This window comes from Sarcophilus harrisii, chromosome 2, assembly GCF_902635505.1.
Source record: "Sarcophilus harrisii chromosome 2, mSarHar1.11, whole genome shotgun sequence".
In the NCBI taxonomy this organism is placed as follows: domain Eukaryota; kingdom Metazoa; phylum Chordata; class Mammalia; order Dasyuromorphia; family Dasyuridae; genus Sarcophilus; species Sarcophilus harrisii.
The window spans coordinates 504,290,710-504,316,681 of record NC_045427.1 but is presented as its reverse complement, the minus strand read 5'-3'; the positions used below and the strand labels follow the sequence as shown (position 1 = coordinate 504,316,681).

Below are 25,972 nucleotides of genomic sequence, written 5' to 3'. Positions count from 1 at the left end.
TGTTCTGGGTTAAAAATAGGCTTAGGAGTATGATATCCATATACTCTAAAATGACTAAAATAGGAAATCTTTCCTCTTGGAATCACTTACCAGAATTTGAAAATAAGGCTTTCAAGTAATTAGTTTCATTCATATACTCAAACAATTCACTTTTTTAAAAAAGGCTACATCATTAGTCTAAATATAATTAAGTAGCTGAATTAAGAGAACTGACATATAATAAAATTTAAAGGAGTTGCTTTGCCCCATTATTGTTCTGTCTGATGATTTTGATTTCTGCTTAATTATGAGAAAGATTTGGAGAAAATAAATGCATATGTGGGACTTAGATTCATAAGTAATTTAAAAAAAAAAGCTGGTGGTACGTGGAATGATCTCCCATTTGGTCTAACATGTCTAGGAATTATACAGTAGTAAGTACTAATCACATTCAGTCCTGATCCAATCTGATTTCAGGTTACTGGTCTGTTTCATCTTCTAAATGTTTTGGTCCCAATCTGTATTGTGGCTCTCCACTGTGATTGATGTGATAAATAAGATCCTGTCAAAAATCTGGCAGATAGGTGGACCATAAGGAGGAGTATTTACAGGATTTTCTTGTACTTCTGTGGGCCCCTTTGTTGTCTTTAAAAAGGGCCTTTGCTAAAAAATGGGTCCTTATTGAAATCTGATGGAAGTGGATATCTTTGGCAGTGAGAAGATCCAAATCCGTTCCAATTCATCAGTGATGAACAGAACCAGCTACACCCAGAGAAAAAACACTGGGAAACGAATGTGGACTGCTTGCATTTTTGTTTTTCTCCCCAGTTTTTTACCTTTCTAAATCTGACTTTTCTTGTGAAACAAGAGAACGGTATGTGTATAACTATATATGTACACATATATTTAAGATCTACTTTAACATGTATGAGACTGCCTGCCATCTAGGGGAAGGGGTGGAGGGAAGGAAGGGAAAAGTTGGAACAGAAATGAGTGCAAGGGTCAATGCTGAAAAATTACCCATGCATATGTTCTGTCAATATATATATATATATATATATCCCTTCCTAGTGGGGAAGTGATGAGGCAGGACTCCTGAGGATGGTGGAAAAATGGATTCCGTTAATTTCAAGGGTTTTCCCTTTTATAATGTAAACACTGGTCACCTGGGACCACATAAACAACTTGCTATTAGTTTGCCACATGCTATCCCTCTGCTTCAATCTCAACACAAGTTGTCACCGTCCCCTGACTTCTCAAGAAGGCGGAGAACCCTTAGGAGAGATGGGCAGTCGAAGACATTGTTAGCAGGTTGCCTCTGGGCTGAAGGGTCTTATACCTCACCCTGTGACCCTCTACAATTAAGTGTCGACTCTGTGTCAGGCACCGTGTCTAGAAGCTGAAGATACAAAGACAAAAGAGACAGTCTGTCTTCAAAAAGCCCCTGTACGATCTTCCTTTTAGATATATCTTGCTTTCTAAGAAGCCCAAATAAGGCACCCCACTGCTCCCCATGCAACAAGGTAGACCAGGATGGGGAATTCCAGTTGAAATTCCAGTTTTATCTTCCCGGGTCCTAGGCGTGTGGAGGTTGAGAACAGCTGCTATTGTAACTCCTTGGGAGACTGGGCTCATCTTGCATTGCTCTGGGCCTGCCACACATGGGTGGATTACTTTGAAAAAAAAAATGCGACCCCAAATGTGCCGGGGGCTCCCGTACCTCGCCAGGTGGAGGAAGCAGCCCTGCCGCGCGGAAGCGGGGTTGAGGGCGGGGCCCCCAGGTCCCGGGCCCCCGCCTCAGCCCGCCCTAGCCTCGGGCTGCTGGCCCGCCGAGGATGCTCTGGCCGTACTCGCAGCCGATGGGCGGCAGCGTGATCCCAGCGGTTCCTGGAGCAGCGGCAGAAGCAGTATTTCAGTGCTGCCTCCTCCCGCTCCCACAATGCACAGGGCGGCGGCGGCGGCGGCGGCGGCGGCGGCGGCTGGGGAGAAGCAGCGGCTGCAGGAGCAGCGGCAGCAGCAGCAGCGGTAGCGGCGGCGGCAGCGGCAGCCGCATCCAGAGGCTTGGGTTCAGCCCCGGGGACCTTCGTCCGCCAGGAATGGCCGAGTGCCTGCTGCCGGCAGCCTAAATCCCGCTCTGCCCGCGGCTGTCCGCGCTCCCCCGCCTTAGAGGCGGCCCATGCGGGTCCGGCCTCCGCCGAGGCTCCAGAGGCGCGGGCGGCCCGGGGTGCGTTAGGGGCATCGGCTCGGGGACGAGGCCCGAGCGGGCGGCGCCGGCGCCATGGCCGCCTCTGAGCTCTACACAAAGGTAACGGCCCGTCCCGGAGACAGCATCCCGGGGAGCAGCACGGGGAGGAGTGGGAAGGGGGAGGGGAGGTGATGGAGCCGACTCGCCCTGGCCAGCTGATGTCGCCTCCTCCCCTCACTTGGTCCAGCTGTCAGCGTCTCCGGGAGGAAGCGGGATGCCTGCCTTACTGTGCCTGCCTGTCTGTCTGTCTGTCTGTCTGCCCGAGACTGAATGAACTATCGTAGCTTGGGGGTGGGGAGGGAGGGAGAAGCAGCGGAGAAGCAACCACCCTTCCGGTACCCAGGGCCTGTTCTCCGGAGAGGGCCGAGAGCATCCCTCTCGCTGGGGAGATCGGGACCCCTGCTCTTCCATAGCTGACATGAAACCTTTCACTCTGAAAGGTGATGGTGGTGGTGTACATTTTCCAGTCAGTTCCTCAACATTTACTAAGCGCTTACTATGTGCCAGTCTTTGGGAACAAAGAGGCAAAAGACAGACCCTTCCCTCAAGGAGCTTCTAATCTACCCCGGGAGACCACAGGCAAACAAACAGGAGGATGGAGACGGGGACGCCTCTTTTCTTGGACGAGTGCTTTGGCCTCTGAAACTCCTTTCAATTCGATTTTCTGTAGCCTTGTGAAGAGTCTGCATATTCATTTACCAAAAGACCTTTCAAAGTCCTGAAAAAATCGGAATAGGAGTTGATCAGATGATCTTATAAAGAATGATGGTGTTTGTTGTATTATCCTTGGAGAGGGCAGAAAAGGGGCACTTGCTTGAAATTCTTTTTTGTTTGTTTTTGTTTCCTCCTTTTAAAAAAAGAAAACTCGGACTTTTTGTTTGTTTTGTTCTTATAAGACTCATGGGATCTGGTGTTTTACCTAACTTCATCTTTTGGTTTACCAGTACAAGACTAGATTTGGGCATTAAATTTAATCTGTGCTCTGGCTCTTATCTGGGATACATGCAGATTCCTGCATTGTGTTGAATCGGCTTTAAGGATTGTCCTAACCGTTAAGATTCTCATTCCAGGATTCCTGACTGAAGTAATTGTTTTTCCCATTCTTATTAAAGGGTCTTTTTTGCTACTGAAGTTTGCAATTCAAGTTTATAATTCCTTAATTTCTTTATGTCTGATTTCAGGGCCATCCACTGGGGGCAATTGCTTTTGAGCATACTAAATGTGTAAATATTCAGTCTTTTCCTCTGTAACAGATCTTTCTGTTTTTTCAAAATGTTACTATGTTCTTGAAGACTATTCTAAAACTTTGGTCTTGATTGAATGTAGTTGCTGCTTTTAAAGTTGTAATTTGCTGGCTACTAGTTATACAAAGGATCTCATTTCTTTTTAAGTTTGTCTATGACAGAATCTTTCTTTGATGTCAACCAAAACAAATATGTAGGTGTAGGAATAGTGAGACCAGCATATAGAAAGGTGAGTTGGAAAGTACTTTGTTGAACAGAAAACCTAGGTTGTGGTCCTGTCGCTACTATTATTTATATCTATAATCTTGGGATAGTGAATAGAGGTCAAAGATTTTATGAATCTAAGATCATATCTTTCTCTTTTATTTTAGTAAATACTTTCAGGTTCAGTGATTTCATCCATGTTGAGTATATGTTTCCACTGATAAAGATCACAAATGTTTTAGCTCCATGTGTTGCTGTGGTCAAAATAAATGGATCACTTTGTGGCCAAATTTCTGGTGGAGTCTTTCCTCACTTAGCTATACTGATCCTCAGCCATCAGATATTCATTCATTCTGCCACAAAGCTTTATACCTTAGGTCAGTCTCATCCATTTATTATTGGTATACTATCTAAGAGTTTACTGTCGTTTTTCTGTTATGATAGAACATTGGTATAGAGCTTTAGTGTGAGATATTTCACAAAACTGATATTATCTTCATCCAACTGTGTGAATGAGTACAACTGGGGGGAATTCATATTTTAAAAGTTTTAGGACTCATTTAAGAATAGCTCTGGTATAAATAAACCCTATCTAAGTTTTGGTTACTTAGTGCATCTTCTATAGCTATTCAAATACAATTGAAATGATATCTTTCAACAAGAAATCAACCAACTAAGGCCTTTTTAGTAGAGACTCCAGTTGTGTCAATTTTTCTTAACTACCTAACCACATAATTTATGTGAGAAAAAATCTTACTGGTATCATTGAAATTTATTTTAAAATCTTACCTCCATTCTTATGATTTCATACATTTTAAATTATTCAAGTTTAGATTGTAAATTCAAAAGCTTTCTAATGCGAAGGATTTTGATAATCCTAGATTTGAACACTAGGTTTTAGCCCATATAAACTTCATTTGAAAAAGTCTTCACTAGCTACCTTCTCCTAAATACTTTTGTGTTAAAAATAAATTTAGTTATTTGGCTACATTTTGGGGTTTGGGCTTGAGCTTTTTAACCCTCTTTGAGTCTCCAATGTTCCCTCAACTTTGATAGTTAGAAAAGAAGAGAATTAGTGATAGTGTGTAGCTGTGGAAATGTTATGAAGATTTCCAGAAATAAAGGCTTGATCAGTAGCAGTTTTGGAGAGTGGCAGAAAAGGAATTCATCAGAAGTAGGAAATATCAGAAATATGGAAATAAAGGACAAGAATTACAGGAAAGGAGGTAATACAGTATTACAAGAAAGTGAGATGATGGTAACGCATCAATTTTAGCACTAAACTGTTTAAGTTATTTTAAAACAGTATCTCTTTAGATTTATATTGGATTTAATAGAAAGAAACTTTTCCCCTTATGAGGGAAATCATCAAATGCAGAAAGGAGTAGTATCTGTTTTCTGTGATTTGCAATTTATACATGGGTCAAATCACATTACAGTGAATAGTAGAATACTATCCAATTTCTCTTGGTGAACCAAGATGCTATTTATTTGGCTAAAACAATCAAAACCATTTTTTATTTTGGAAACTTTTTCTACAAAGAAAATAACCAATGAGTTATTTGGAATGGTAGTATGCACTCAGATAAAACTTATGTTAAACATTTTATTTGAAACTGAAGTTGGAAAATCTCACTTTTTTTCCTCAAACACTGATCTCTCATCTACTTATGCATTTGATTTCATCCCTTTCAATTTTATGATGGACTTTTCATGATAGTTTGTACATAAAGAAATTAAACATATATTATCATATTTAGTTCTTACAAAAAAATAGAGGAAGAAAGAGCGAGTATTACTATTCCCATTTTACAGATGAGGAAGTTGAAACCTAGTAGTTAAATGACTTAAATGGGTTAGGTAGTTCAGTGTCCGTTTTACTCTACCCTCATCCTTAGGCTTTTATTTTTTAAACATAAATAGATATCATATTGAAAGAATCTATTCAAGTGCCTTATAACTTTTTTTTTGATCATTTCCCATCTGGGTTTTCTTTTAATCTTATTGGTTGAACTTCTGAATGGATTGCTTATATTTCTTTCCATTTGCTTACCCCTCCCTCCCTAACCCCCTCTAGTCAGACTTATGTTCTTTTATTCTATTGAAATGATTTTTTGACCAATGGCCTTCTTTAGTCCAATTTGATATTATATTATCAATTTGATATTATATTAAGTATCAACATTGTTCAAAGGCAAAAATTAAATAGTACCCTTAAGCAGCTGACATTCTGTTAGGAGAGAAGATGTATATATGTAGGTAGCTATATGTATGTATATATATATATACATATACACATGTATAAAACTATATATGTCTATACATTGGAAAGATAAGGTAATGTGGAAAGCGGGGAAAAGGCTCTATGTAGTAAGTGGCAGTTGAATTGAAAATTATTGATTCTGAGATATGGAGGTGAGGGGGGGTTACATTGAGGCATGAAATTCAAATGATGCAAAAGGATAGTGATGAGGGAGTGAGAATGAATAAGAAGAGTGTGGAACTAGAAGAAGGTCCATTTGACTAAATCATCAAGCGCATAAAAGATTTGTTGTGTCCAACTCTTCATGATCCTTTATGTTGGGGGGGGGGGGGGTTTCTTGGCAGAGATACTGGAATGCTTTACCATTTCCTTCTTCAGTTCATTTTACAGATGAGGAACTGAGGCAAACAGGGTTAAGTGACTTGTTCACTTAAGTGAGTATCTGAGGCCAGATTTGAACTTATGAAGATAAGTCTTCATGATTCTAAGCCCAGTGCTCTATCTACTGTATCACTTAGCTACTCTAAATAAAGGAGAGTATGGCATAATACACTGTGAAAGTAGATTAAATTTAGATTTAACCATACAAAGGAATTTTGGTTTTGACCCTGAGAGAAATAGGGACCCCAGTGTGATCAGATCTGAATTTTAGGAAAATCTGTATATGGAGATTGGGTTGGAGAGGAGGATGGAGACACTTGAAGCCAAAGAGATCCATTGGGAGTCTATTAAAATAGTCCCAGTGAGAGGGGATCAGAGCCTGAATTCGGTTTGGGATTGTGTAAATAAAGAAAAAAAGATATATACAAATGAGATTGTGAAGAAGAATTTTCAAAACTGATAACTGGTTGGAGGTGCTACTTTATGAGACTAGATAGTTGGAAGGATGTTTGTGGTCTTGACAGACAGAACCAGGGAAATTTGGAAGAGGCATGGATGGGGGGGGGGGGAGGGAGAAATGAATTTAAACATGTTGATGCTTAGAGAACATCCATTTTGAAAATGGTCAGTAGGCAATTGGTGATGGTCAGAAAATGATGGTCAGATGGCAATTGGAGCAAAAGAGAGACTAAGATGAAATATATAGATACGGGCATCATCTGCACAGATGACAATAATTAAACTCATGGGAACTGTCAGCAGGGGAGAGAATATAGAAAGGAAGAGAAGTCTCAGGATAGAACTTTGGATTATATCCATTGTTTGGGGATAGGATACAGCCAGTGATTCAGCAAAGAGACTGAAAAGAACTAAAATTAATCTAAAATTAGTTCCTGAGTTCCTGAAGTTTTGCACATTGCATATTTTTAAACATTATTTTGTATTGACTTTCATTATAATTTCATATGTGTTCTGGCTCATATACATAGTTATATTTAAAAACCTTTACCAAAAATATTCCATTTGCCTTGTGTGTGCACTTAATTCTCCAGCATAACCTTCAAAAGCTTAGTTAGGTTCATTCATTGAACTTCTACCAAATGTAAGCATTGCAACATGCTAGCAAGATATAAAAATTAATAAAATTGTTGTTCCTATCCTCATGGAGCTTAAGTGAGATTAGACATGAATACCAATATTAAAGAAATCAAAACAAGTGCCAAAGAGGAGTAAAATGTATTACTAAGAGGAGTGAGATTCAATTTAGTCTAGGCTTTTCAGGATGAACTTCCTAGAGGCAGTAGCATTTGAAATGATTCTCGATATAGAATATTAGCTGGGCTTGGGGAAACTTTCAAGCATAGGATATTGCAGGAACAGAGACAAAAGGTGAAGTGATGTATTTCTAAACAGAAAGTATTCCACTTTGACAGCAGCACAAGGATAGTATGTTGTAGAAATAGTACTATATGTCTAGAACGATAGGCTCAAATTGAATTGTAGAGGACCATAACTTTTATACCTAGGCACTGGGACTGCTAATGTCTCCTTCCTTCCACTCCTCTCTCCCTCTTTTTCTTTTTCTCTCCCTCCATTCATTCCTCCCTCTCTCACTTCCTCCTTCCTTTCCTTCCTCCCTCCTTCCTTCCATTCGCCCCCCTTTCTCTTCCTTCTCTTCCTTTCTTCTTTCTTCCCTTTGTTCCTCCCTCTTTCCTTTCCTCCCTCTCGCTTTCCCTCCATTCCTCCCTTCTTCCCTCTCTCCCTTTATTCCTCCCTTTTCTCCTCCCTCTCTCCTTCCTTTTCTTCCTTTCTTTCTATCTTCCTTCCTCCCTCCCTTCATCCTTCCTTCCTTCCTTCTCTTACATGGCAGCAATAAAAAAAAAATAGATGAAAATAGTATGCTTTCATCTGCAATCAGCCTCTATAGTTCTCTCTCAGGTTGCAGATGGTATTTTCCATACTAAGTCTGTTGAATTGTCTTGGATTAATGTAGTGCTGAGAAGAGCCTACTCTATCATTAAGTTATCATCACATAATCTTGCTGTTACTGGGTACAATGTTCTCCTGGTTCTGCTCACTTCACTAAGCATCAGTTCATGTAAGTCCTTCCAGGATTTTCTAAAATCAGCCTCCTCAGTGATCAGAATTCTTTAATCTTTCAAAGTTATCTTTCCTTACAATGTTGCTATCTATGTATAAATTGTTTCCCTTTCCGACTACTTTACTCTGTCAGTTTATGCTGCCCAGTATTCTCTGAAATGTTTCTTTTGTCATTTTTAATGGGACAATAATATTCCATTAAATTCATATGTTACAATTCATTATCAAATTCATATTTAATGAATTTCCTAGTTGTCTAAAGAAGTAATCTAAGATATCTCCTTAGATTTTAGTTTTTTGCTCCCCCTTTCCCTTCTCCCTTCCCTCTGCCCAAGAGAGTTAGGAAATTTGTTTTTCTTACATTCTCTTGCCACTGTTATCTTTCTTCTAAATCTTCATATGCCTACTTATTTTCCTGTTGAATTTGATGCATTTTTACGTCACTCTCTCTCTTTTTCTCTTTCTGTGTTTCTCTTTCTTCCCTTTTCCTTTGTTCTAATATTTCTTACAGTTTTATGGAGTCTTTGATTTCTCTTTGGTTCATTCTCGTTTTTAGGAATTGCATTTCCTAAATGATGTTTGCTACATTATGTTCTAATCTACTTTTACTCATTCAAATTCTTCCTTGAAAGCTTTTAGTTCTTTGTTTAAAAAAATCTCTTGAATTATTTTTTTAAAGATTTAATTATTTATATTAAAAAACAAGCACATCCATCTCTTAGTATGCAGATTTGCTTTTGTTTTTTAATACATAATAAAATTATATGTATACCAAAAATTGTTTTGATGCAAATTTCATTATCATTTATTGTCATTAAATGTTTGATTTGTATACCTATTTATATATCCACATACCTGGGGTCATGTAAAATTTTTTTGGGTAAAAAGGGGTTGTGAGTGGAAAAAGTTTCAGAAATCTGGTATCGCGGAAAGAATACAGGCCTGAGACTCAAAAACGCAGAGCTTTTAAAATTATTTCTTACAGGAATTCATAGTAGAAAAACTATCTTTTTCTTTGTGTTGTTTGGGAAAGAGATCCCAAAAGTTAGGAGTCACAGACTCATGTTGCTGTGGCTCAAAAGAATTTTCTGTCTTGAACCCATTTCCTGGTGGAGGACTAAGTTTGTTGTAATTGTAATGCTCAATAAAGAGGTCTAAATTCTAAAAGAATTAAGCAAAATTCTAAGAGAGAGGAGACACCTTTATCCTGTTTTCTATCATTGATATTATAATTCTATGGCCCAGAGTTAGGAGTGGTCACTTCTGGAATTTAGTTCTCCCTGACCAACAGATTATCACTATCTCAGGAGTTTGGTCTGTGGGATTATCCCGAGGCCAGAAATTGACAGTCAGCAATGAATTGAGGAATGGTCTATTCAGAATGAGACATTGTTATTCTTAGATTGGGTGTGGGAAGTCCCTGAGGCAGATTTAAAAACCGGAAGATTTAGGATTACTGTTAGAACAGAACCCTCCTCAGGAATCTCAAAACCATTGTTGTCTCCCCTAGAAACTATATTACTTTTGCATTTATTTATCATTTGCATTTGCAGTTATCCCTTTTTAGAGATCTCTGGATTTGCAATACATTTTTATTTTTTACACTAGACTCTGTTTCCTTTTATTTACTCATCTTTCCAGCTTTAATTTCTCACCTGGGCTTTGGTCAGGGCTGGGTCTTACTCAATGTTGTGCTTTTGAATGAGTAGTGGCTTTATTTGGCTTTGCTCTAGGTTCCCTCCTGTGGCTGGCCTCTCCTCCTGGAGTTAGATCCCTCTGGATATTTGAATTTCAGAATGCTGGATATTTAGGGCCCTATCAGATGATTCAAGACCAACTACAGAGCGTTTTTTTCATCTGGGTTATCCCAGTAGGAGTACTGAAATACCACTTTAATTGCTGTTGACGATTGCTTTTAGGGACTTTCAGGATCCTCACCCTCAGGCTTTCAGTTTACTTCCCTAGTGCTTTCTCAGAAGGGGTCTCCTTTCATGTTTCCTCTGGACAAAGATCATAAAGCTTTGAAAGTTATACTTTGTTTGCTCTGTCTCTGTTCAGGAAGGCTTCTATTACTGATATTAGCTTTTCTTGAGGGCCCCCTTTCCTATTGCCCATGATTTCCTGGCTGACATTTTGTTCATTTATGGGGTAGAAGAAATTGTTTATTGTAGCTTCTTATTATTTGGGCTGGTGTAAACTTAAGGATTTTTTGATTAGTTAACTATGTGGAAGTTGATTGGCCTGCCTCTGTTCAGGCAGCCATATTGGCCACAAGTTCCAGAATAGACAGAATATATGTTCAAGTATGGGTTGTGCTAGATGCCTACACTGTTCCAAATTTTGTGGTTCAGCACATTGTGGTACTTGTCAATGCAAAAGAATTTTGGAAAAGTGAGAGATCAATGTAAGGGTCTAGAGTAATATGAAAGCTATGGGGAGCCCTTCCTTAAAAGAAGGTAACTGTCTAGCTAAAGGCGTATGACAGGAAAATATTGTATGTGATATAGAGCTTGATTTGATTGAAAACAGTTATATGTTCAGAAGTAATGGGAAATGAGGTATGAGTAAACAGAATGGAGTCAAATATAGATTTGTTTGTTTGCTGAGGTAATTGGGGTTAAGTGACTTGCCCAGGGTCACACAGCTAAACAGTGTTAAGTGTCTGAGTTCAAATTTGAACTCAAGTCCTCCTGACTTCAGGGCTGGTGCTCTATCCACTGAGCCACCTAGCTGCCCCAGATAATAGAGAATCTTGAAAGAGTTTGTGATTCCACAAGTCAATAAAGAGACAATATAGGTCCTTGTGTATTAGTGATATGAAGAAAATGTTTGAGTAAGATGGACTTTACAACCCAGAGCAGAAAGGGTTGGAGGTGGGATTTCTGAGAGTTACTGAGTTAATGCATTTATCTAGGTGTGAGGTCAGTCAGGAAGGGCTGGTCTAATGTGATAATAGCAATAGAGAAGAGACCAAGTATTTTAAAATGACTCCAGGGTTTCTGATGTGGGAAATTGAAACTTAAAATCTTCTTTCACTGGGAACATATCCTAATTCTGCAGGCTTGGGAATTTAAACAGTTATGCTGGTTGATATCATTGCTTTGAAAATTTTTGAGTTGGAAGAGAAACCTCAAAATAGGGAGAAGAGACTTAAGCTTTAATTTTATTGTTTTCAAAGTTTCTCTTTTAAACCTCTATTTTGGCATTCTGGGGACATATGACCCTATTAGAGAAATCTTGGATATACATGTCTTCATTTCAGTCAGTTTCTGATTCAAGTATTAAATAGTTTGCATTATGCGATTTTAAAATATGATTATAAAATTGCTATAAAATATTTTATCTTATTTGATCCTTAATCTTGTATCACCTTCTTCATAAAGAAACAGATGCTCAATGAATTTTGATACTATGGGCAAGTCTTGGCAAGGCCACACAATATAGTTAGACTGAAACCCAGGTCTTTGATTTTTAAGCCTTAGTATGTTTTCCATTATAATGATTACAATAAACATAAATATAACCTAAAGAGGAAGTGGTTAGAATAGAAATAAAAAATATTGCTGCTATGGGCCACCCATTCTTTTTATAGCCATTGCCGCTAGACAAATTTGTCCCTTATTAGATGCTTCATATTGCTAATCCCTCATCCAAGAACTTGCCTTTTTGATATCTTACCTGGCCTCCTTCGGTAAATCCAAAAATTTATTATCATGATAAGTGGCTACTTATTATAACAAGTGGATACAGATGAAAGTATGGTCTCTTTGAAAATGATCTAAACGTTTAATTTTGTCCCACTAATGTAATGATTGCTTATAGCAGCTAGTAGGATTAATCTTGTATGGAAGGGATGAGCATGAAGTCTCTTATTAAATTTAGATTCACCTTTTTTTGGGGGAAGGATTAATCTGGGAAAGTATCTGTACTGCTAAAGGATAATTCTTTGAGTGAGTAGAAGAAAATGTCTGGATAGTTATTATTTTATCCATTTCTTTCTTGATGTCCTTGGTTTATGATCATAAAGTTTGAATTTTATTTCCTTAGCTCTTTGTAGAACTAAAACTGCTCTATGATCCATTTTACCATTTACTCTTCCCTTCCCCCAGATCGCATAGCATATGTAGTCAGCCTCATAGCTATTGAGAATCCTGCCTCTTTTTGTGCTGAGACAGGTTAAACTTTGCAGAAACTCATCCCTAGTGTTTCTGTGCCCTTGGCAGTCTTAACTCTCTCTTCCAAACACTTGCCCTTGTAATTCTTAAGTAGCAGTCATTAGCATTAAACCTCTCTTCATAAATTAAGCACTCTTCTGTCAAGCCAATCTGGCCTTCCTTCTGTTTCTCACACATATCATTCCACCTCCCATCTCTTTGCCTTTGCTCTGGCTCTCCCTATACCCTTTGAAATGAAAACCCTCCTCACCTTTGCCCCTTTTAGAATTTCTAGTTTCCTTCAAAGCTCAGTTCAGATATCACCATCTTTTGGGGGGCTTTCCTGATTCTCCACCTCAACTACTAATGCTCCACTCCCATTACCTTATATGTACATACTCATGTATAACGCGTCTCTCTCTATAAAAAATATACCTTTGGTTGGTTGGAACTATTTTTTTTTTAACTGTATAAATGCTGGTGCCTAGCATAAAAAGGCACTTTCCCTCACCCCTCTCCCCTTTGGCAAGTGGAAAAAAACACTGATTACAATTAGAGGATCAGAGTTTAAATCCTATTTTTGACACCACTTATGTAATCTTGGGGAAGCCAATTAAGCTCCCTAGGCCTCAGTTTGCTTCTTTGAAAATGGGAGGTCAGTCTGGATGGCTTTTGAGATCTTCACTAGTTTTAGATTTATTATTCTATAATTGTAGGTAATGTAATTGTGTTTTGCTTTTAAAATGGTGGTCACAAATCATAGTAATTGTCATTTTTAACTTCTGAGAATAAGAGTATAATACATACCTAAATTTTCCTAAGTATCATGGACTTTAAGATTGTTTACAAAGGCATTGATCTAATAAGTTGGTCTGATCGTTAATACCAACAAATGTATTTTTATTGGATATGGCATATTATCCTATTAGAAACTGTAGTTAACTGAGAATCCAACAGAGAACTGTACTCTCCTCAGTTGTTACTTTTTTCACAATAATTACACAAAAGATTCCCGTGCTTCCGAGAAATTCTCCAGATCATATAAGTGCTTTCCTGGTATATGAGGACACAAATTTTTTACACAAGTTTACACATAAACACATACACACTTAGATAAAATTACATTGTCTTCTTGCCTGATTTCCTTTCCTCATCTATTCCATATTTCTCACCTTTTACCTATCTACTATACTCTGCTGTATCCACCCATATCTTTCTTTTACCAGCCCATTCTGTCCACATTCAACTCCCAACTCCCATTTTTACTTGTACTCATCTTTCCTTGACTCATTGCTGTTTGTTCTGGTGTGCCTCTCTATAACCAATCATAAACTGCTGAAGAAACTAAAAATAAAAATGCTGAACTTAAATTATAACACATATATAATAACTATTATAGTCAAGAAAATACACAAAAATAACATTTTAAACTAAAATTTTAGGGTAAAAACAGAACAAAATAGAAATGTGGAGAAGATATCTTTTAAACCAAATTTTGCATTGTCATTGATTTTTGCTTGGAAATATCTACTAATATGTGAATGCATTTAATAACCTAATTTGCTTGAGTAGGGACAGAGTAGGGACAATCTATTTCCCAATATCCATGTACTGTTGCTTTAGCTACTTGTATTCAACCACTCCCTCCATCTGACAGTCACAGCAGGAAGAAAGATTGCATGAAACAGTATTACTCAGAATTTGGTCAAGTAGTCAGACTGAAGTTGAAAAATTGAAGCATCGCAAAATGTCAGATGGCCATTCCTTCCTTTTTTTTTTTTTTAAAGCAATTTTTTGTTTTGTCCCACAAGTTCAAGTGTTCTTGAGAGCAGTAGTCTTCCCTTGACTTAGAATCTATTTATACTTGATTTGGCTAGAACAGCTCTCAGGTTGGAGCAGAACTTACTAGCCTACAAAATCAGGAATTCTGTCACAAACACAAAGTACAAACTTGAACGTGATTTTCTTAGCATGAGATTGAATCGCTTTTAAACATGAAAGATAAAGAGCCCAGTGGATTTTATATCACAGTTTTTACCTATTCATAACCTCGTTTGTATGTGGATTAAAAAAAGGAATAAGAAAGGAAAGTATTAGATCAATACTGAGCTACTGGCTTCATAATTGGGATAGTTCCTCTTATTAACAAACCCATGGCCTAATTGATATCTATGCATGCTGAAGAGTGTTGACATTTATTCTGTTTGACTCTATTTGAGTTAATGTGACCAGATCTTCTTTATTTCTGAGATTGTGCCTACTGTTCAGTATCTTAAGGAATCCTTCATCAGTATGCTCAGTACGCTCTCCTCTTATATTCTGAAAATGTGAAGTATTTCCTTTAGGACAGTTTTTTCCAAGTTGTGGCTGTTATCCAGCTTCCATTCTCACTTAGGTGTGAGAGAATCTGTGCCAGACATAATGAATGAATGATGAGGGATAAAAAGGTAAGATAATTTGTGAAACTCCCTTCTTGAATATAGATAATATAGATAATTTTAATTGAAAATTTCCTGAAAATAAATTATTTCTAATTAAATAACTATTATATATAAATATTCTACTTAGAATTAGATACCATTTATTCAGGATGATTAGAGAATCTAAATCCTGTCCTGCCCAATTAAAATACTCTGAGACTTATACAGAAATTTTCTATTTGAAGTTTGTGACATGATTCTCTTTACTATCCATCTGTTTCTTTTAAGTCTCTTTTGCTGGATCATCATGAATATCCTATACTACACATAATGTATGATTACCTGCTCTGGTAATCTGCTCTGGGCTTCCTCCCTTTTATTTGGACTATCTTTCTAAATGATCACAGTTTCCATGAGTTCAGTTATCATTTCTGTGCAGATGACTTTCTTTCTTAAAAATTTTCAATAGTATTTTATTTTTCCAAATACATGTAAAGATAGTTTCAATATTCATTTTTGTAAGACTTTGTGCTCCAAATTTTTTCTCCTTTTCCTTATCTTCCTCCTCCCCAGTACAGCAAGCAGTCTGTTGTGGATTAAATATGTGCAATTCTTTTAAACATATTTCTATATTTTGCATATTGTGCAAGAAAAATCAGAGCAAAAGGGGAGAAACTAAGAGAAAGAAAAAACCAACAAACAAAAAAGGTGAAAATACCATGTTTCCATCCACTTTCAATCTCCATAGTCCTTTTTCTGGAGGCAGATAACATTTTCCATCCCAAGTCTATTGGAATTGCCTTGAATCACAGCATTGTTGAGAAGAGTAAAGTCCATAACAGTTGACCAGCATACAATCTTATTGTTACTGTGAACAGTGTTCTTTTAATTCTGTGCAGATGACTTTCAAATATAGACGTACAATAGCACTTAGCACAATGCCTAGTACATAGTAGATGTTTAATATAATACTTGTTTCCCTTATGATTTTGAAAGTTACTTTTATTTTTGCTCCTCATAAGAGCTCAGACTATAAATGTATGACTCCATAAGCATTATATCATAGATGCTTTTCTGTAATTTAATTATTGTCTAAACTGCTTTTCCACAAATTATTGTGTCTATTTTTAGGAAATAATTTTTGTCATTTTTTTCAGTTTTTTTTTTAGTTTTTTATTTGTAATTATTCAAAACACTTTTTGGGGGTGATACAGTCATGGTTAAAGGTCTTGCCCAGGGTTGCATGTCAAGTATTTGAAGCTAGATTTGAACTCAGATTCTCCGGATTCCAATAGCTTGTACTCTATTCACTGTGCTAACTTAGCAGTTCATTCTTGCTTCTATAGACTCTTTTGGGGGGCAGCATCCACCCACTTTTATTAGTTTACTTTTATTGTGTTTATTGGATAGGAAAAATATGTCTTTATATGTTATCAGGAAATTAGAAATCCTGGTTATTTGGGGGATACCATAAAATAAACAGATTTCTGGTATTTTGACAAGGGTGGTGGATGAATCACAGAATCAAGGTATTTGAGAGTTGGAAGGGATCTCACTGGACAGATATAATCCAATTCATAAATGAAAGAAATTCCTAGCATAACATATTCTACAAAGTGATATAAAATTGACTTTAGCAATGAGAAAGTACAGTATGTTAATGCCATGGGAAATTTAGTGGACACATAGTGAGCATTGAATTACTTGGTATGAGAATGTCATGAGAAAGGCACTTGAAAAAAGATTCAGAAAAGAGGCTATGTGGTATGGAACAGTGCCATGTTTTCTTGACCTCAGGTCTTTCGTTCTTGGATGGTTATTGTGATATCTGCATGGGAAGGGTTCTTTCTGTTATTGGTGTAAGTCTGAGAGTTTATACATATGTGGAGTATAACAGTACATGAATAAATATCATATTATGTTGATAATAGGTCATATTTCTATGGTGCTGAGGTTAGCAAAGTGATTTACAAATATGCTCCTTTGATCCTCATAACATTCTTTAAGAATTAGGTGATTTTCTTTGTATTTTGCAGATGAAGAAATTGAAAGTCTAAAAGTATCTTGGCAGAATCGCATAACCAGTAAATGCCTGAGGTGGGATTGTTAGGGAGGGATTATTATGGCTTGTTGGGTTATAACAGTTTGAACTTTTTTCTGTTAACTGCCCATAGAATCTGGTGTGGTGTGGGGGTAAGGATAGAATTTACACTTATTCTTATTTAAAGATTCCTCATTGCATTAATGTAGTGTTTCTTCTGTCTATATGAATCATTAATCTGTTGCATGATCAGAATTTTTGCTTCATTGTCATACACTTTGAGAAATCAGGATCATCTCCCTTGTGTGGTAGAGATATAAGTGTATAGATATAATCTCACTTTTATATAGCTATATTTAAAGTGAAGCATATAAGACATTCAGGAAATGCATAATTGGGAAAGGAAGTGGGCAAGGCAAATAGTGAAAGAACTCACAGAATGTTAAAAGACCTATATGAAGGCCTCTAGAATATAGGCTTGGTTCTTTATGGAGAATTTATAGAGGAGGGAAGATTAGAATTGTACAAGATGAGAAACTTTGGACAGATACAGTTCTGCAGGAGGAAGATTCACAGAGATATGATTACTTATTTATTCACTTATCTCCTTAATCTTGTTGAGTCTTAAGAGAATTAGAATATCTGGAAGATTCATTTTTTTTTTTTTTTGAGGCAATTGGGGTTAAGTGGCTTGCCCGGGGTCACACAGCTAGGAAATATTGAGTGTCTGAGGCCAAATTTGAACTCGGGTCCTCCTGACTTCAAGGCTGGTGCTCTATGCACTGTGCTACCTAGCTGCCCCCCAAAGAGAATTTCTTAATCGCAATTTTGTATATACTTGTGTATATATATACATTGTTTCTCGAGATAGGATGTAAATATCTTAGGTATAGGCATTCTTTCATTTTTTCCTGGACCAATATTTTGGACTGAAGAGCTATCTTTAAAAAAATGTAGTTTTATCATCCTGTAATATTGCATAGTGCTTTCTACAAGGTGCTGATTAAACAATGGGTAGAACGTTTGTAGATAAGTTTTATATTTACATATATGGCTTTATATATTCACATAATTCCATACATCTGATATTTTTCCTGTATTATGTTTTTATGCCACATATATAATTGCAGAGTCAGCATGGAGTAGTGAAAACAGCTTCCAATCTAAGATTAAGCTCAGGTTCTGCTGCTGGCTGCATGACCCTGTGCAAGTCTCTAAAACTGGCATTTATACAAAAAGTGCAGAATTACTTTGGTAGAGAAAGTTCCTCACCAGAAGAAGCTCTTGATAAGGATGAAAGTAGAAGTCCACCTGGTATCCTATCTCTTATGTAATTGTTCTTAAACAATTAATTGTTTTCAGACAGGTTAAACATCCCTTTCTTTACTCCTCTCCTGCATCTCCTTGTTCATGGTGATGTCTAATTAACTTTTTTTTTGTTAGAAATAAATTTCAGTGTTAGCAATATTAAAATGTTACATATTTTCAATGAAAATATGACTGAAAATAAACTGAAATGAAAATTTCAGTTTAATTAATTTTCACTGTATTTGCAGTAGTTATTTTAGTGTTAGAGGTCAGCTGTAAAATGCACTCCAGTTTAAAACTTGCTTTAGTTTGAACCTTTAGTTTCTAATTCAAACCATCATCACTATGGTTTGAATTTCTTTAGAACATAAGATATCTATATTAATATAATCTGATGTCCCAGTGCCAGCATCATGAATAGATGTCTTTCCCTTTTAGCTAGTTTATTTCCTTAAGTTGCCAGTTGTCCTTTTGTTTTCCTTCTTCATTACAATTACAAAATGACATCAGCTGCAGCTGAAGATTCAAGTAAAAGTGCCTTGTCAATTAATTCCAGTGAAACAAAAACTGCCTCAAATAATTTAATGGAATAATTGTCTAAGAGTTTAGATTTTTTTTAAAGAGACCAGACAAAGAAAATGGCACAGATAGTTCAGTGGAGACCCTCTGAGCTATTTATTGTTCAGACAATCCTAATTGCAGAATGAATCACTCAGCAGATGTGATTTCTTTCATTCATCTTGAAGCTATCTATTTGCCTACTTTGGAATAGTTTGACAGCAATCAATGTATGACACTGTTTCATACGGTTTGACTTTTTTTTTTTTTTTTTTTTTTTTTTTTACTTCAGGTAGGGTTCCAGGTGATTTTGTTTCGTTAGAATATGGAGAACTGAAACTCAGTTTTTCTTAGAAGAAGCTTTTAATTTAGGGTTAGAACACTTGAATTCAGATTCTGGCTGTATCATGTACTAGTTATGTAGACCTTGTGTTATGTTGTCATAGCTTCTCTGTGTGTGGGATAGGTGCCAGACCCCCATACCCAAATTAATCAGAGACATCTTCAGGTACAAAGAGAAAGCATTTATTTAGTCCCTGCAGGGAAAGGCCAAAGCATACCTGGGAGATATCTCAGCTCCCAACATGTGCTTGTGGAGCTGATAAGCTGGAAGCTTGTCAGGGGTTAAATAGCAAGAGCCCCAAGCCTTTTCATTGGATAGACTAAAAGGAAGTAACCATCCTTGAACAATGGTCACACAACATTGTAACTTGTGGGTCACTTCCTAAGCTGACCTAGGGTCTTAGCCTTTTAGAGACCTCTAGGCCCAGAAATCATGTGATTTCCTTCAACCTGATACCCAAGGCCTGATCTTATGGCTCTAAAGACCTCTGGGAATAGGGATCACATGACTTAGGTCTGGACTCAGACTTGAGAAAACCTAGTCAAGCTCCATTCATCTGGACCTATTTCCCATTTAAAAATGAAGGTGATGTAAATTGTGTTTCCTTTAACCTTTGGGGGTCCCTAAAACTTGTCCCCTTTAATCTGTGAGAGAAAGATGATTTAGATTCTCAAGCTCTGCCCTGGGAGGGACACGCCCTTATGTCCATAAGGGAAACTCCCAAGATAAGTAATCTCATTCAATTGGAGATCTTGGCCAGGGACATAATCACCACCTTCTATTGAACTGAAGATTAAGTCCCTCAGAATTGTTCCAAGTGTCTCAAACTCCAGTTAAATGATCTCATTCAGTTGGAGATCTCTTAGTCACTAGTCAATAGCTCAAACTGCTTCTCAACCCCAGCCAAGATACATCTTGGTTGGTCAAACCTATCTTTGCAGATGTCCTAACAGTACTTTTCCCACTGCTGAAGATATTTTTTTTCTCAGTGTAACCCACCTTATTCCTTGCCCACTAAGAAATCTGTCTCCCCAGCAAGCTGGCTTCTTAGTATAAATAAATCCCATTCTCTGCCTATATTCATTGAAGTTTGCAAATTCTTTCACAAAGTCTGCCACTGGCCAAGGGGATCCCATTGCTTTTGGGGGATCTTTTTCTCTCAATTCTCACACCTCATCATTTGCACTTCATCAAAGATGACTTTTGAAAATCTTCTACTCCTTAGTCTATGTTGCTATGATTGTGTTCAAAACTGATCTTAGTAATTAAGTGCATCCCCTACCACTAAGGACAAGAGTTTAATATTATCTCCCATAGTTATTTGTTTAACATTTTATTTCTTCTGGAAGAAGAAATTTATTTATTTCTGTATTTGAAAGCAGGGAAGTATCTTATAGGCAATGTTTAGTTTAGCTGAATTTCTCTTGACCCTGCCTAGTGCTTTAGGCTATAATAGGGAATTACACTTTAAAAAAGTGAATTAGGTTTCCCTGAATGACTAGAGTTGACTTGAAACTAGATTTTCTGAGCCCTAGTTCATGCCACATAGCTATGAGCCCCAATTCAGGGCTATTTCCTCTATACTATGTGGCTTTCTGTTAAAACTCAAACTTAGACTAATTTTTATATATGATATAATATCTTAAGCATAATACAGTCACTTAATACTTTTCAAATAAAACAGCTTAAACACAGTTTTTTTTTTTTTTTTTTAACAGTTATACAATGCTTTCTTCATGAAAAGAGGAAGCAGAGAATATAAGAGTAGTTTCTGTAACAGATCATGAGGCATGCAGTTTGGATTCTATTCGGTTTTGTTTTTTTACTTTGATATTCCTAGAAGTGTTTTACAGTTTGCCTCAGCACTGCTTTCTAGCTTCTCTTGGGCCTGTTTTCAATCTTTTGGCTCCCCTGGTCTTTGCCATTATTGATCCTAAAAGCCTCAGGAAGCATTGTAATGGTTTCCAGTAGTCAGCAGTACCAGGAAGTTAGGCATAAGGAAGTTAAGAAATAATGAAAGAATAAGAGACAACAATGAAAAAAAGGGTTTATTTTATATAATGGTTAAATCTTCTAGCTATGGTTGTGTCTGTATAGGGTTGAACTTCCCACAAATATATTTTAAACCTCCATGTGTAAGTATACAAGTTGGGGAGGAAGTGATCAGGGGAATGGGAATAAAGAGGATAATGATGATGCCTTTAAAAATCAAGTAAAGTATTTAAAATAATTGCTGGCAAAATTTTTAAAAACCTCCACCTTCAGGTGTAATTTTCTAATCTTACCTTTGAATTTAATTCATGTCTTGGCCACACTTTCTGTACATATTCGCTTATGATGCTCATCCTTTGAGATTATTGGTACCGAAATGTTCAGTATATTTGCCCATAATGGTATTTAAATGTCTTGGAGAAACAAAGATAGAGAGAGGTGGATATATACAAGCACCTTTTGCACACATACACAAAGAAACACAGTGATATATACAAGACAGTGATATTTCCAACTGAGGCATTATTTTTACTTGAAATCTATCATTTGAGAATCACAAGGCATTACATCTTGTCTTTTTTTTTTAATGTTATGAAAAACACTTAAAACTCTTTGTGTGAATGAAGAAATAAATTAAAAGAGTGGTTATCAGATGACACCATGAGAGAACTGAGAGCTTTAGGGGAGGTTGTCACATGTAAATATTTATAAATGTTCAGATACTATTCATTTTGACAAGGAAAGAAACCCTCTCACTCTTCCTAAGTGACTGGAAATGGTGAATGGAAATTTTAATACTGTATAGCTATTGCTGTAAATGAAACATTTTTAGGATTTAAATTATGTCTAGGAAAAATTAGCATGGTAAGAACGATCTGTTTAATATTTATAAAAGAAAATAGAACTTCTCTAGGTTCAACACTGTTAGAAGATGGAAGAAAACTTATCGAACATTGAGGTATCTATTTCACTTGTTTCCCAGCTACTGTTATTTAGTCTTAAAGGTAATTTCAAAATGTAACTCCAAAATTTCAAAATACAGGTGTTTCAGTTTTTATTTGGCTTTATTTAGCTTTAGCTTACTTCCCAATAAATTATGTAAATATTCTTCTAGTTTTATAAAAAATTAATTCAAAATGAAACTTTTTTCATTTTTTTGTAATTTTTCCTCATGATATGGATTGGTACCTTCAGGTCTCTGACTTCTGTGTATTTTATGTGCATATGGAATTGGGATCATGGACACACTGGAATAAATACCATTTAGGATCTCTGTCCAAAAATATCCCATGACCAGATTCTACCAAGTAGAAATTATTTGGGTTAATAAACTGTTTTTTAAAAATTTGAACTCCTTATGAGAAGGTTGGCCTATTTCTTAGTTGTTCACACTTCAGTGTGAATAACTTTAATGCTATTACTTCCCTAGACTTCCATCTGAAACCAACTTCACTGAAGGAATGGAAATTTTTATTTCAGGACAGAGAGGTAATTTTAGAGTTTAGCACTCTGAAGAGCAGATCTAGATAAAATACCACAGGGGACCTTTAGACAGGCAAAGGAGTTATATCAGGCTCTAGGCTGGCCAGAGAAGTTTGTTGGGTATGGGCCACATAGAAGGAAGTAGGAAAGTACCAAAGACAAGTTTGCTTACTTTCTAATTTTGTTTAATGCTTCTATGGCAAATACTCCTAATTTTGTGTAATGCTTCCATGGCAAATACTCCTGTTATTGAAAATCATCTTATGGCTTCTTCCTTTGTAGTGCATGTGGATGGTTAATGTTGAACATTTTAATGAGCAGTTTTAAACACATAGTAGAATTCAAGAGGAACATTAGAAAAAGTAAAAAAAAAAATTCTTATTTTACAAATGGTATTGAATTGCTGAATCTTTGTCAAAGAAACAATAGCAGTGCCCTTCATAATATAATTTTAGGACCATTCATTGTAATTAGGATAGTTTCTGGTCATATTGTGTAGTATTTTATGAAGGAAAAAAATGAACCATTTAGTCAATGAAGAATTTGCCACATTGAATACTTTGTTGAGTGTGGCATTTCATTTTCACTACTTTCTCAAGTGGGACAGATCACAAATCATGCAGGCTTATGCTTCCTATGCAGCCTTTATCTATGTCCTAATAATTATCCATAGGGGAAATATCAAATATAGTTGTGATCATTAGTTTCATTGAATTTCTTCCTTATAGTATATGTTACTTGATTCATTCAACAAACATTCACTAAATACTTCACAATGTGCAAGGCACTATTAGGAGCCAGGGATATAGTGAAAGAGTTCTTACTTTAAAGGAACTTTATTTACCTTTTATTGGGGGAAAACAATATATACATAAATGAATAAAGACATAGTAAATAAAAAGTGATTGAAAGGGGGAACTTTGAAGCAATTTAAGGATTCTTAGAGTTAAAGAGGGAGTAAGTTATAAGCATGGGAAGGCAACCTGTATAAGAAGATGGGAGAAAATAATGTGAATGGGAAACATGTAGGGGAATAGTATGTTAATAAACCTGGAATCAGAATGTAAAAGGCTAAATTTAAATGCCCAACAGAGGAATTTGTATTTGATTTTAAAGGCAATAAAGAACCTCTGAAACTTGAACAGAAGAGTAATATAGTCAGGTATATACTTAGGAATATCAGTTTGACTGTTACGTAGAGGATGCATGGGAGAACAGAGAAAGTAGAAGCAGGGAAACCAATTAGGAGGTTATTAAAATAGTTCAGGTAACCATTGAATTAAGAAACTGAACAATGGTTTTATCACAAACATGTGATAAAGAAAAGAAATGAGATTATGAAAAGTAGATGATTGGAAAGATGGTGGTGTTATCAACACTATAAGAACATACAGAAGGAGGGTGGGTTGGTACAAAATATTTATTTTGATATTTCTATTATGCATTCAGTTTGAAATGTCCAAAAAACTGTTGATATGTAATTGGCATTCATTTTAATCAGTGAACAAATATTTTAAGTACTTACTATGTGCCATGCATTTTTTGGGCCTTGGGAATAGGTATCATTAATGGAACATTCCTTATTCACAAAGAACCAACATTGTTACAGGAAGACAAGTACACATAAATATAAGGATAATAAATACAAATACATATTATATGCATATGCAAATATATATAAAGTAGTTAATTACAAGTCAATTTTTAGGAAGGAAGATAATAGCTATTTTAGGCTTCAGGAAAAATCTCATGATCTGAGATGCCCCTTTTCTCCTGGGCCTTAGTTTTATAGTGCTTGATACCCCATGAATACAGGTAAAGCAAACTAAAAATACAGAATCTTATTGGTTTATAAACAGCTAGCAAGTTGCCCTGACAAACCTATCTTGACACACCCATTGGCTTGTAGGAAGGGTGGTTGTAAGATAGCAAATAAGGGCCACTTGTTCAAGTGGTCATGGTCATTTTCCCTTGTTATTGAGGGATGACAAAGAATGACAAAAAATAATTAGGGTATTTTCCATATAATTTAATCACTTCTGCCATACTGGGTTTGAGGAGCATAACAGGGAAAAACTAGGTTGGAGGTCCTCTAGATAATCATCCTAAGTAATTTGCAATTTGTGGTTCATCTTTCTTAGGTCTGATAACAGAATTTATAATCACTATCCTTATGGAATCATTATCAAACTGATTAATACTTCAATTAATCACCTATCACAGTTCACATTTTTCCCTTAGTTCATTATCTCATTTTTTTTTAGAGATTTTGAGAAGCTATCCTTTGACACTCTAAAAAAAATAGTAATTGAGTTAATTTCTTGGTAATTTAGTTTTAAATGTATAATTAATTGATATAGACATATAATGGTTTATAATTAAGCACTTCCATTCTTCTGATGTAGTCAAAAGAACTTTACCAGATTCTTCTGGTATTCTTCTATATTCCTATATTCTTCTGTATTCTTAGAAGATTAATTAGGTAATTGAACATTTTTGTGGGCTATACCTTTGTTATTTTAAAATTTATATTATTGCCTCTGATATGGTTAATTTTATTACCTACATGTAAAAAATAATAGTACTTTCCAGAGAGTTTGGCTTACTACTTAAATAATAGATAATTCTTTGTCATACCTGTAACTAGCAAGTCTTGTGTCCAGAGAAAGTACGAGAGGAACTTTTAAATCAATTCCTAAAAGAGACATTTATTTAGGTATAATGGGGTGAAAGAGAACTGGGAAAAGAAATTAAATGTCAAAACACAAGGTCTCATGGGTTAAGAGGAAGGAAGCCCTTGTCATGGGAGGGAAGAGAGCTGGACCAAGCCAGTGCAGCTGGTATGTTGGAAGGTCTTGGGATTCAGCTGGTGTGCATGGTGTGCACTTTGTTCTGCTGTTAGTTAATCCTGTTAATTCAGGTTTGATGTTGGGTTTCAATGAAGCATTCACAAATAATTGAACAATTAAGAAAAGGAAGTTTAAATTACCCTAACCATTGCAAAAACAACATTACAGTGGCCCCTCCTTTCCAGCCAATATGGAAACATATCTGCTAAGCAGGACTGGGTATGATGACTCAGGTGGTTTTCAGAAATCACCAAATTGGAGGGAACCTGAATCCATGTGAATGGGTTTTTATGCCTGAGGTTCCTGAGGAAGCCTCATCGAGGGAGGCAGGGGCCAATCAGGTCCCAAGAACTTTGTTCTCTAAAGAAAATCAGTTTGTAGGAAAATATGAACCCTGGTTCTGTCACAT

The 25,972-nt window shown here is 36.3% G+C and overlaps 1 protein-coding gene across 6 annotated transcripts in view; it reads left to right on the top strand.

The window, feature by feature from the left end:
• Positions 1 to 1,994: 1,994 nt before the first annotated feature.
• MYO5A (myosin VA) overlaps positions 1,995 to 25,972 on the top strand; it is a 202,525-nt gene continuing 178,547 nt past the window's right edge. For 5 of the 6 annotated variants that reach the window (XM_031955220.1, XM_031955217.1, XM_031955219.1 and 2 more), the window contains exon 1: positions 1,995 to 2,284. In XM_031955220.1, the coding sequence (XP_031811080.1) occupies positions 2,258 to 2,284 (27 nt within the window). In that variant the 5' untranslated portion in view covers positions 1,995 to 2,257. The remainder of the gene's footprint in view (positions 2,285 to 25,972) is intronic. The other variant, XM_031955221.1, reaches the window with a different exon arrangement.